A 12,231-nucleotide genomic window follows, 5' to 3' on the forward strand; every position below is an offset into this window, starting at 1 on the left:
GTGATTGGCTGACTGTGAGTCACATGAGAGAGGCATTCCTTTCTGTTGTGACTGTTATTCCAGTAACTGTCATTTTTAACGGCTTTTCTGTTCTCTCTTTGTGTGAGAAGGGGAATGGCTGCTGAGAGAGGCTTCTCAGTATCCCAGGCAGGACAGTGTTGTGTCCGTGTGACCTGTCTGAAGTGAAACGGACAGAGGAAGATCGCTAAACGTTAACAGGGAGAAAGCTGTGCAGGGGGTCTCTGTAAGGAAGAGTGAGGATCTACCTCAGGAACAAGCTGGGGGCAGGGGGTGACGATCGACATCAGCAACAATCCATCAGGGAGGAGACCAGCAGTGCCTCCTATTCTCCAAGAGGTCGCTGTAGAGGCGCCGTGCTGGGAGGAGATGTTGAGGAGGCAGCAGGACTGGCCGCTAAGGAGTGTGCTGCAGCCATTGCTGCCACAATGACAGCAGCAGCAGGTGATGTGTTCCTTGGAAGGCAGATCTGCTGCCACTGTAGATGCTGTCGCCTGAGGTGGCTGCCTCATATTGCCTCATGGGAGGGCCGGCCCCGGCTACACCTACTCTAGCAGATGAGTGCCGTCCAATAATTCAGGGCCAAAGAGTTCCTGCCTAGCAACTTGGCTTCCCCAACATCCTCCTGTTGGGGTTTCCATGGAAGAATCAAACTCTACAGCGGCATCTGATGTAGGCCGTTCTGTCTTGAAGGAATTCGCCACCATCTCTTCAAAAGGTACCAGTGCCTATATAAGAGGCATGCAAACAAAACGGAATTGGCTGCTACCAAGTAGAAGACTTTTAAGTAGTCGCTGCCTAGTGGAAGACTTTAAAATAATAATAAAAACAGTGCTTCCAAGATAGAAGGGTTAGGGTTGCCATATTTCAAGAAGTGAAAATCAGGGCAAAAATAAATGGTTGAGCTTTTTAAAAGCAAATTCCCGGACATATGGCAACCCTCAGAATGGTTCAATAAAATATGAACAGTGGTTAAAAGTGAGAGCTACAATTCCCAGAGTTCCCTGGGGAAAGCGTTTGCTTGTCAAGTCGCACTGGGAATCGTAGCTCGGTGAGGGGGACTCTCAGCACCCTTTATAAACCACTTCCCAGAATCCTTTGGGAGAAGCCCAACTGGCCCAGCTGCCCTCGTCTTCTGTGGAAATAAAGGAAGAGTTTCTGGACCAGGGCGACGCTGCTTTGGATGTGTGGCAGCAGCGCTTCAGGAGCTACTGCTACACATGCGGGCAGCCGAGTGACTTCTCTTCCTGAATGAGGAGATGCCACAGCCCTGAGGAGAAGAAATTGCCACTGGGCTTCCCAGCGCTGCAACACTTTCTCCTCTGGGGGGAGAGCTGGTTGAGAAAGAAACTCCTTCACGGCCCCATCTTGAATGACATGAGGGTCTCTGATTCCTTTGAGCTGCCCTGCTGGAACTGATGGTGTTGCATGCATCACCTCCATTTTTATTCCTGGCTATTGTATTAACGCTGGGAATTGTAGTTTACCCCCCACCCCAAGAGCTAAAATTCCCAGCAGGCCTTAATGAAGTGCAGTGCTTTGAGATACAGCTAGCCACCCTATAAGCAAAGTAAAAAATATATCTGGAGATAGCTCAGAGAGTTGGGAAAAAATCCTGCATTGTAGAGGGTTGAATCATTAGATGGGCCCTTGTGATCCCTTCCAATTCTACAATTCTATGATTTAGAAAGAGAGATGGGGAGACTTGAGGTTCATTCTCCTCTGAACCACCCCGAATTTTAACCCTTGAATTTTGCTTGCTTAAGGTTTCATTCAGCTTTGGGGAAATCACAGGTGTCCGTTATGCAGTTGGATACTTCATTATATAGCTTTTGGTGAATTCTGAAGACTCAGCCTTTTCTTTCGACACCTGAGATAGTGCTGATTTTTGTAAAATATAAATTTTGACAGTATTTTTTAAAGTCTTTAAACTGTATTTCGGATTGTTGTAATCCACTTTAGAACCTCAAGTTGAAAGGCCGGTAATTAATAATAATAATAATAATAATGCAACACAGAGAACACCCTCAGTCTCATTCATGCGCTTCCCAGCTGACCCCTCCTTCTCGGCCCTTTCTCTACTTTCTCTACTAAGCAATTCTTTTCTTTTACATTTTCTTTTAATTTTAAATTATGCGCAGGTTTCCCCGCCCCTTTCTTCCCCGCATGTTTACGCAACCGCAAGAGCATTTGCGGCGCGCTCAGGATTCGAACCCAGCGCCCGGCGGAGATGCAATCGGCTGGACTTACTTGGACGTTTCTGCGGACAGCTGCTCTCCGTTCCCTCCCCGTGGACTCAAGGGGTTAAGCGGAGAGAGCGCCTGTTCCTAGAGAGGATCAGATAAAGATATGAGAGATGGGGAAGTGCAAAAAGAAAAAAGCGAACCTCCTTCCTGTGTGTTCCCCCCTCCCCCGCCCCTTTCTGGATTTGGGGGGGATTTAACACCGCCTTGCAGAAATTTAGGGTTTGCAAGATTCGCGGAGGCTGCAATGCAAAGGCTGCAAGGAGCGGGTGAGTGAAAGAGAAGAGGGGGAAACTTGCATTTTAAGGGGGAAAGAGAAAGAAGAGGTAGGAGAGATGAGGGGGGGCGGAAAGCAAACCTCTCCCCCCACAAAATCAAAGGGTCTTCCTTTTGCAGCGCATCCTCGCAAAGGCCCCTGAGCCCCGCACCCCTTCCCCACTACCCCTATTCCGTTTAGATTTGCTGCAGACAAAGAAATCGAGACGCAGGAGCGGGAGGATAAACGCCTCTCGTCTAAATGCGGTGAATCTGGAAACAAAAGCGGTGTGCATATTGTGCACCGAGAAGATCGGAAGTGTGGTGGTGCTCCAAAAATCACAGTCCTCAAATAACACTTGGGTTTTATTTATTCATTTACTTGTTTGTCCATTCGCTTGTTTATTTGTTCATCATATTGTCAGTATTCGCATATACTGCCCTCGCCTTCCCCTGCTGTCGGGAAAACGTCTGACTTACTTTCTGACAGCTTTAGTCTCTGTTGTTGTTGTTGTTGTTAGAATTAATATACCACCCTATACCTTGGGGGGGGGGTCTCAGGGCGGTTTAAACAATCTTAAAACATCAATGTCTTCCCTTCTTCCCTTTCCATGGTTCATTTTGCATAACATAAATCCTTGCATATTTTACATAAACTAAACCATTCGGTGTTCAGTTATTACAGCCATCAAAACCTATTTACACTGTTGAATTTATTCTTAATGCTGCCAGCGTTTTCAGCTGTCCACAGTTATTTTCCATCTATTCAATAAACGTTTTCCAGTCATCTTCAAACGTGGCTTCCGGTTTTCATTCATATTCCTATCGCTTTTTTAGCTTTCAGAAAGCCGCCTTGGCTGCTCTTGCTTTGAGCAGGATGTAAATTGGGTAAATGAGTCATACGCCGATAACAATACCAGCCTCCCTTACAGGGTTGTTGCAAATAATAATAATAATAATAATAATAGAATTAATGTGCATAAAGTGAGCCCTGGGGTGTGTCAGATTTAAGCCTGGCTTCTCTGTAGCTATGTGGCAGGTGTACCTGGACCAGGTAGAAAGAGGATCAAAAGAAGCGTACAGAGCCTGGGGCAACTGATGCCAAGAAGACTGAGAAAGACTTAAAACTGTGGGGCAGTTATAGTGAAGCGAAAGGCGTGGGGCAAGGGAAAGATTGCCTCCTTTGGGGAGGAAGGGTGAGGTGGAAATATTAATAATATACTGATCTGGGCGGGAGTCTGAAATCAAAACAAGCACATAAAGTTTAAAGAAATTATGGGGGGGGGTAATAACTTCAGTGTATGCTCACTTCAAAATCCCGCACGCCAGGGGTAGCCAACAGGAATATCAGCTGTTGGAAACAGCACAAGCACAGAAGCGCCAAATCGCAATCCGTGCGTGCGCAGACGCGGCGCTGCGGGTTGCGAACGTGCTTCCTGCACGGATCACTTTTGCAACCCGAGCGTCCACTGTATATCAAAATTTGTATACCGCCCTTCATCCACAGATGAAGTTCATAACAAAAAAATGCAAGATTAAAAAAACACAAAATACGTAATAAAAACAAGAACAAAACAAACCATTAACCCCCCCCTTCCCCTTCCACCGTTGACCTTCCATCTTGATTTGCTTGCCTAAAACTTAACACGGTGGTTAGACTATGCCTGTTCATTATTGAGTTGCTGTTTTTTTAAAGGGAGGATATAAGGCAATGAGCATTTGCCCTGCACTTACCCTGATTTGCTTGGGGAGCGTTTACACATCTTCCTGTTGATTGTTTGTTCACCACCGCTCATTTTTAATGTTTTTCTTCATCTACTTTCCAACCTGCAAAAAGTCTGTTTTTTTAAAAAGTGTGTTTATTGCACAAGGGTGACAGAATCCTTAAACCCGCAATAATAATAATAATAATAATAATTATTATTATTATTATTATTTATTTGTACCCCGCCCATCTGGCTGGGTTTCCCCAGCCACTCTGGGCGGCTTCCATAGAAACCAAAAATACACTAAAATATCACAGATTAAAAACTTCCCTGAACAGGGCTGCCTTAAGATGTCTTCTGAATGTCAGGTAGTTGTTTATCGCTTTGACATCTGGTGGGAGGGTGTTCCACAGGGCGGGCGCCACCACCAAGAAGGCCCTCTGCCTGGTTCCTTGTAGCTTTGCTTCTCGCAATGAGGGAATCGCCAGAAGGGCCTCGGCGCTATAAATGTGCAAAAGCAGAATTCTGGGTATGTGTGTCTCCAAATACCAACAGTCTGAATATGAGCTAACATGGCTATGAACACAAAAAAATGTTGCTTCTGACTGTGTCTGCCTCTTTCCTTTCCCCTCAGCCTTTTCTCTTCCTGAACCTGACATGCTCTCTCAACTTGACCCTGGAGAAGACCCGTGGGTTCCGGATCTTTCCGCCAAAAAGGAGAGGGAGATGCCGTTGGACAGTGGAGAGGGTGAGAGAGCTTAAACAAGCTACGGGAAAAGAAACCATTTGTCCTGGAGAGAAACCCCAAAATCGACTCCCTCCACCTTCTCGGCCTCATTCCCTTTTAATATTTCTTTCTCAGAGTTTCCTTTTTTTATAATATTTTTTATTAGTTTTATTAAATATTACAAGGTAAATAGAAAAGGAAAATCAAAACAAAATCCATACAAAACAATATAAACACAATCGTCTGCATATTTACCAAATGCAGACTAAAGAAGAAAAAAGACAACAGATAAAGGAAAAGAAAAAAGAAAGAGGAAAAAAGAAAGGGGGAAAAACTACTATCCATCAATAATGCCAAATACCAAATCCTAATTAAAATATTATAAAAGACTTCCGCCACATTCACCACATGTCTCTTAATTTCCAGTTCACCTTTACATCTGTTCTTCGTTCACTTCCTTTCCTTAAGTTCTTTCATAGTCCATCAATTCTTTGTATTCTTTATATTCTTCACAAGGTTAGTCTAAGCACAACCAAACTTTCGTATTTGAGCCCTGCTTCTGTAAATATTCAGTTAGACAATCCCATTGTCTCTGTACCATAATTTTGGATTTGTGCCTTATTAAGTCCGTCAGTTAACTCCAGATACTCACATAGTTTACTTAACCATTCTCTTTTTGTTGGAATAGTATTTCCTTTCCATTAGCTGGCTGCCAATATTCTCGCTGCTGTTGAAGTGTATACAAATATGTTAATTTTATCTTTGGGGATATCCTTCCCCAAAATTCCTAATAAGTATGATTCTGCCCTTTTGTTCTATGAAACCTTTATCAATTTTTTAATCTCTTCATGGATCATATCCCAAAAATGTTTAATCTCTGGCCATGTCTCTTTTTCAGAGTTTCCTGATGTGATCATAAAGGTGGAACAGGAAGAGGAGCTGTGGCTTCCGGAGAAATCGGAACAAGGAGCGAATCCACTTAACTCCTCTCTCCAGGAAAGAGAAACGGTATCCTCGGGTGAGGAGCAGCCTTAAACCTGCCTTTATAATTCAGGGGCAGGGAACTTTTCCCACCTCCGAGGGCCACATTGCCTCTTTGAGAGCCTTTGAGGGGCCACCTGCCAGCGATGGGCAGGGACAGAGGAGAAAGTGGGCGGACTAGTGGATGCGACTGTTATCATTGTACAGTAGGCCACGTTCCGGCCATGCAGAAGTGTGTTTGCCTGGCTGGAATGTGTGGGATAACGCTTCTTGTTAGTCTGGACGGAGAGATGTGTGTGGGTAGCTGTGGAGACCCCAGAATATTGTTTGGCTGGAATGTAGCCTAAAACAGAAAGGTAAGAGTCGCACCTGTTGCTCCACCCACTTTTGCCTTTGGCCCCGCCCACCAATCTCAGGCCCCACCTTCCCCAAAGGTCACCCCCCAAGCGAAGGTGGCTCTCAGAGAGCCAGTGTGGTGTAGTGGTTAAGAGCGGTAGTCTCGTAATCTGGTGAACCGGGTTCGCTTCCCCGCTCCTCCACATGCAGCTGCTGGGTGACCTTGGGCCAGTCACACTTCTCTGAAGTCTCTCAGCTCCACTCACCTCACAGAGTGTTTGTTGTGGGGGAGGAAGGGAAAGGAGAATGTTAGCCGCTTTGAGACTCCTTCGGTAGTGATAAAGCGGGATATCAAATCCAAACTCTTCTTCTTCTCCGGCTCTTGGATGGTTGCCGTGATTCTGTAGTTCTTTGGCTTCCCAATGGTTAATATTTTCACAATGTTGTGTCCCATCTTGAGTGAGGTATGGGATAATCCGACTCATGAGATGCCCTGGGATTTGTGGGAGAGGTGAAGGGGTCTTCCTGGAAACCCGTTGTTGGAGGTCAGGATATCATTCCGCACTTAGGACAACTTGCACAGCGTAGCGGCTGTTAAGGGAAATCCTGGTTTAAATCTCACATCTGCCATCAACTTAGTAGCTGGCCTTTAGGCAAGCCACTTGTATCCCAGCCTCAGTCTTCCCATCTGTTAAATGGGGGCGGGGCTTGCTGGGCTGTTTGTAAAGATTGCAACTAGATGATGCAGGGGGAGTGCTTTGAAAATCGAAAGTCCCGTACTGAAATCAACATACTAACAAGTGTCTTCCCCACCAACCAGGGTTTTCTGCTGTGATAATCAAGAAGGAAGAAGATGACGAGCTTTGGGTGGTGTATCACCAGGGCTCTGAGGAAAACGAAACATCCCCACCTGCCCACTCAGGTGAGAGGTTTATTTAGCTAAGTCTGGATCCCTAAATAAAAGCACTCTTCCAAGATATACGATACTGTCATTGCCCCATACAGAACAACGAAATTGAAAAATCTACACAAAACATTCAAAAACCAACAAGCTTGCTATCCCAGCTATCCCAACCTGGTTAGCCCCCTAAAAACTCTGATACCCCATTTTTAAATACAGTATACTCCCATAGAGACTCCTTACACTGCATTTAAAACCAAAATTGCATTTGGATAGAAACTGTTTCTCAGGCGGCTAGTCCTAGTCTTCATAACCCTGTAGCTTCTTCCAGAAGGCAGAAGCTGAAAGAGATCATTTCCGGGGTGCACACTATCCTGCACTATCTCTGCAGCTTTCTTATGGCACCTGGAAGCATAGATTTGATCCAAGGTGAGAAGAGTGCACCCAATTATTCTCTCCGCAGTCTTTACAACACTGGACATTAAAATAACTGTCAGAGAGACAGGTCAACAATATCTACCGATATTCTGCTATTGCAAAATCGAAACCGCATTTGTGCCTTGATTTTCAGCAGCAGCTCTCTCTGCGCCCAACATGCAGGGCAAGCTTCGAACTGGAAGGATAATCTCCAGCGACAGCTGCCTGTAGTGGCTGTTGGAACCAGCGACTACTACAGGCACAGGGGGGCTTCATAATAAGCAGGACATTAACTGCACCTCAGATACTCACAAATGTCTCCTCTTTTCTCATAATGCTCGCCCCATCCTCAAAGTGAAGCTAGACTCTTGTTTTACACTTTGGTCTCAGGCACAACTTCTGTGTTTGCTCCATCGACTGGAAGGGAGTGTATTTGTGTGGAGTTGTGCACATGTGTCTCCAAAAACAACAGCAGTGAAGAAAAAGTGTGATCCTCCTCCAGGCTCTGTGGAATAGCTTTCTTGTCGAGATAATGACAAGTGATCATTATCTGTACTTTCTGGAAACAATTGAAGACATTTCTGTTCCAGTGGGTTTTCCCAGTTGAATGAATGAGCCCCTTCCCTGGATGTCTGCTGTTTTGGATAAATATATCTGTTTGTGTGTGTGTTGCTTTCAACTTTTAAAAGTTGTTTTTATTGTACGTTGCCTTGAGACCCATCTGTGGAAAGGGATAATAATAAGTCGTACCTTGGATCCCAAACGCCTTGCGATTCAAACTTTTTGGCTCCCGAATGCCGCAAACCCGGAAGTGAGTGTTCTGGTTTGTGAACATTCTTTGGAACCCAAATGTCCAACACGGCTTCCGTGGCTTCTGATTGGCTGCAGGAAGCTTGGAAGCTGCGCCTTGGTTTCCAAACGTTCTGGAAGTCGAACGGACTTCTGGAACAGATTCCATTTGACTTCCAAGGTACCACTGTAGTAGTAGCAGTAGTAGTAGTAGTAGAAATAATAATAATAATAATAATAATAATAGTAGTAGTAGTGTTGGAAGGGACTTTGAGGACCATCTAGTCCAACCCCCTGCAATGCAGGAATATGCAGCTGCCCTATACAGGAATCAGATCTGCAACCTTGGCGTTATCAGCATCACACTCTAACCAACTGAGCTATCCAGGCTATAATAAGAATCCAGGGCCCAAGTACATATAGTTGTCTCTAAAAATTTGACAAATGGCTCAGAATGCAGGAATCTTTTGCCCAAGGTGAGACTCAAACTCGTGACCCTGAGATGAAGAGTTTTATGCCCTGCCAACTGAACTATCTTATTTGTTGAGCAAATATGTTCCACTTGCATGACAACATAAGTAGATTCATACCCATTATTAAGATAACACATTGTACATTTTCCCTTCCCAGTCAAACTTGCTTGTTCACTTGTTCGCTTTCCCTTTATCCCGACAGAAGAGGGCCATGGGAAAAGGTGCACGGAGGAGAAAGAGAACAAATGCTCAGACTGCGGGAAAAGCTTCACGCAGAGGTCTAGCCTCGTGCGACACGAGAAGACGCACACGGGAGAGAAGCCCTACGAATGCGCAGAGTGCGGGAGGAGCTTCAGCCAGAGGTCGATTCTGACCCGGCACGAGAGGACCCACACGGGAGAGAAGCCGTACAAATGCTCAGAGTGCGGGAAGAATTTCCGCCACAAGTCGGCGCTTCTGAGGCACGAGAAGATGGAGGCCGGGGAGAGGCCATACGAATGTTCTCACTGCGGAAAGGGCTTCATCCAGAGGTCCAACTTCCTCATCCACGAGAGAATCCACACCGGCGAGAAACCGTACCTGTGCTCGGACTGCGGGAAAAGCTTCGTCCAAAGGTGGCACCTGCTGGTACATGAGATGACACATAAGCCCGAACAGCCCTATCAGTGTACGAAGTGCGGGAAGAGATTCAACCACAGCCTCAACCTCATCGTCCACGAAAGGAGCCACGTGGGGGAGAAAGTGTACCCGTGCCCAGACTGCGAGAAGAGCTTCACGCAGAGGTCGAGCCTCGTACGGCACAAGAAGACCCACACGGGGGAGAAACCGCACCGGTGTGCCGAGTGCGGGAGGAGCTTCAGTCAGAGGTCGATCCTGACCAGGCACGAGAGGACCCACACGGGAGAGAAGCCGTACAAATGCTCCGAGTGCGGGAAGAATTTCCGCCACAAGTCGGCGCTTCTGAGGCACGAGAAGATGGAGGCCGGGGAGAGGCCGTACAAGTGCTCGCACTGCGGAAAGGGCTTCATCCAGAGGTCTAACTTCCTCATCCACGAGAGGACCCACACAGGCGAGAAGCCATACAAATGCGCCGAGTGCGGGAAAGGCTTCGTCCAGAGGTCGCACCTTCACGCCCACGAGATAATGCACAAGGAAGAGGAGTCCTTTCAGTGCTCAAAGTGCGGGAAGAAGTTCAACCACAGCTTGAGCCTCGTCATCCACGAAAGAAGCCACACGGGAGAGAAACCGTACCCATGCTCTGTCTGTGGGAAAAGCTTCGTTGACAAATCGAGCCTGGTCAGACACGAGAGGGCTCATCGAGGAGAGAAGCCATACGCGTGCTCCGACTGCGGGAAAAGGTTCAGCTATAGGTCAGCCCTCCTCAGGCACAAGAAGACCCAAGCGGGAGGGAAGCCATATTGGTTTTCGGCCTGTGGGAAAAGCGTCATCCAGAAATTGAAGCGCCTCGCGCACGAGAGAACTCACAACGGAGAGAGTCTGTACAAGTGTGCTTACTGTGGCCGGGCCTACAACTTGAAGTACAAGCTCCTCATCCACGAGAGAGCCCACACCAGGAAGAAACCTTACCAGTGTTTGGAGTGCGAGAAGAGCTTCGGCCAGAGATCCAACTTCATTGTGCACCAGAGGACCCACACGGGGGAAAAGCCCCACAAGTGCTCCGATTGCGGGAGGTGCTTCAATGACGGGCGCAACCTCGTGAAGCACAAGAAGACCCACACAGGAGAGAAACCTTACCGGTGCCGCGCCTGCGGGAAAAGCTTCACGAACAAGTCGAGCCTCGTCGTGCACGAGAGGACTCACACCGGAGAAAAGCCGTACGGGTGCTCCGGTTGCGGGAAAGGCTTCACCAGCAAATCGAGCCTGGTTAAGCACGAGAGAACTCACACAGGGGAGAAGCCTCACACTTGCACGGACTGTGGGAAAAGCTTCGTTCAGAGGTCGAACCTCCTCAGGCACGAGAGGACCCACAAAGGGGAGAAAACGAATCCGTCCTCAGACGGCGGGGAAAGTTCCGGCGGTGACTCAGCCCTGACTAGATACGTAGGGGCCCAGGCGGAAGAGAAACCCTATAAATGTTCCGAGTGTGGGAAAAGCTTCCACGAGAGACGGAACCTTGTTGTTCACGAGAGGACGCACACGGGGGAGAGGCCGTATAAGTGCGCTCACTGCGGGAAAACCTTCACCAACAAAACGACTCTCGCCGTCCACAAGAGAACTCACACGGGGGAGAAGCCGTACGGATGCCCCCGCTGCGGGAAAAGCTTCCCTTACAAGTCGAGCCTGATCAAACACGAGAGGACCCACACGGGAGAGAAGCCCTACAAGTGCTCCAGCTGCGGGAAAGGGTTCAACCAGAGCGCCAACTTGCTCGCACACGAGAGGACCCACACGGGAGAGAAGCCGTTCAAATGCTCGGACTGCGGGAAGAGTTTCGGCGACCGGTCGAATCTGATCAGGCACCAGAAAAGTCACACCGGAGAGCAACTCTAGAAAGACTCGTGCTTTGGTAGGGTAGGAAAAAACCTCACAGCGGATATTTCCTGCTATGCCATAGGAAACAACGCAGGATATGCCACGACAGGCTTTATCTTCCCTTTGGGTCGTGTGATAGAGCTTTTTCTGGGCTGTATAATTTTACACTGCTGTGGGGTGTTCACATAGTTGAACGTTCCCTAATTTGGGGGCAGGATCTTCCTGCACATAGAGAATTAGCACATCAATAAAAGGAACTTGGGCATGTTATGTTTCTATCTACGGGAAATTTTGCATATTGAGGATTAGCACACACACACCAGGCCTCTAGCAGTCCCGTCTAGTGGAAAAAGCACTAATTTCCTGGTGGCTAGTTAGTGTGATCTTCAGTTCCTCACCCCACAGACCTCATCCTTGAGTTCTGCGTTCTCAGTACGTACGTCCCGTTACCTTTCGCTTTTCTCGTTTTGCTTCATTGCAGTACCACACTTCAGAACAAAAACTTTTTAACTCTTGCAATGTTCCCACGGGGGAGTTAATTGTAGGGGTAAAAGCGAAAGTTCGCGGAGAACGCTTGGTTTGGCTGGCTACATCAAACAGCATGGGAAACTATTACAACAGTCCATTCTTGCAGATCTGAAATTAGATGTTTTCAGGGCAAATCCTGCTCTGATAATGCTATTTTGCAATTGCCGGTTTTTTGCCATCTGGAAGGTGCATGCGCAGTCTGGGTCTCCCGGGCCAGCCAGTGGCACAAAGTCTGTGCCACCATCTGAAAGCAAGGGAAGCCATTCAAGTCATAACAGGGTTTCATCAAACAAACCACTTCCAGATGTGGTTGAGGTGGCCAGTCCCCATGATCAGATCCTGCCTGCGAGGAAGCGATGGACAG

The 12,231-nt window shown here is 47.4% G+C and overlaps 1 protein-coding gene across 2 annotated transcripts; it reads left to right on the forward strand.

Moving 5' to 3' along the window:
- Positions 1 to 93: 93 nt before the first annotated feature.
- On the forward strand, positions 94 to 11,609 carry LOC308469353 (uncharacterized protein). Of its 2 annotated transcripts, XM_080991675.1 has the most exons (6): positions 94 to 736; positions 2,160 to 2,530; positions 4,857 to 4,970; positions 5,848 to 5,967; positions 7,087 to 7,188; positions 9,049 to 11,609. In XM_080991675.1, exons 2-6 carry the CDS (start codon positions 2,368 to 2,370, stop codon positions 11,355 to 11,357), a joined length of 2,808 nt encoding a protein of 935 aa, XP_080847801.1. In that variant the 5' UTR covers positions 94 to 736; positions 2,160 to 2,367; the 3' UTR covers positions 11,358 to 11,609. The 2 variants fall into 2 exon arrangements, with proteins under 2 accessions (XP_080847801.1, XP_080847802.1); XM_080991676.1 differs by lacking the exon at positions 2,160 to 2,530.
- The last annotated feature ends 622 nt before the right edge of the window (positions 11,610 to 12,231 follow it).

Source organism: Podarcis pityusensis (assembly GCF_964106645.2).
Source record: "Podarcis pityusensis genome assembly, chromosome: 2".
Lineage (NCBI taxonomy): Eukaryota > Metazoa > Chordata > Lepidosauria > Squamata > Lacertidae > Podarcis > Podarcis pityusensis.

Bases quoted from the DNA above. Each gene is read 5' to 3' on its own strand.
- LOC308469353 (XM_080991675.1), top strand. From the start codon at position 2,368: ATGAGAGATGGGGAAGTGCAAAAAGAAAAAAGCGAACCTCCTTCCTGT. The intron at 4,971-5,847 runs GTGAGAGAGCTT...TCTCTTTTTCAG, and splicing joins GCCGTTGGACAGTGGAGAGG to AGTTTCCTGATGTGATCATA. The intron at 5,968-7,086 runs GTGAGGAGCAGC...CCCACCAACCAG, and splicing joins AAGAGAAACGGTATCCTCGG to GGTTTTCTGCTGTGATAATC.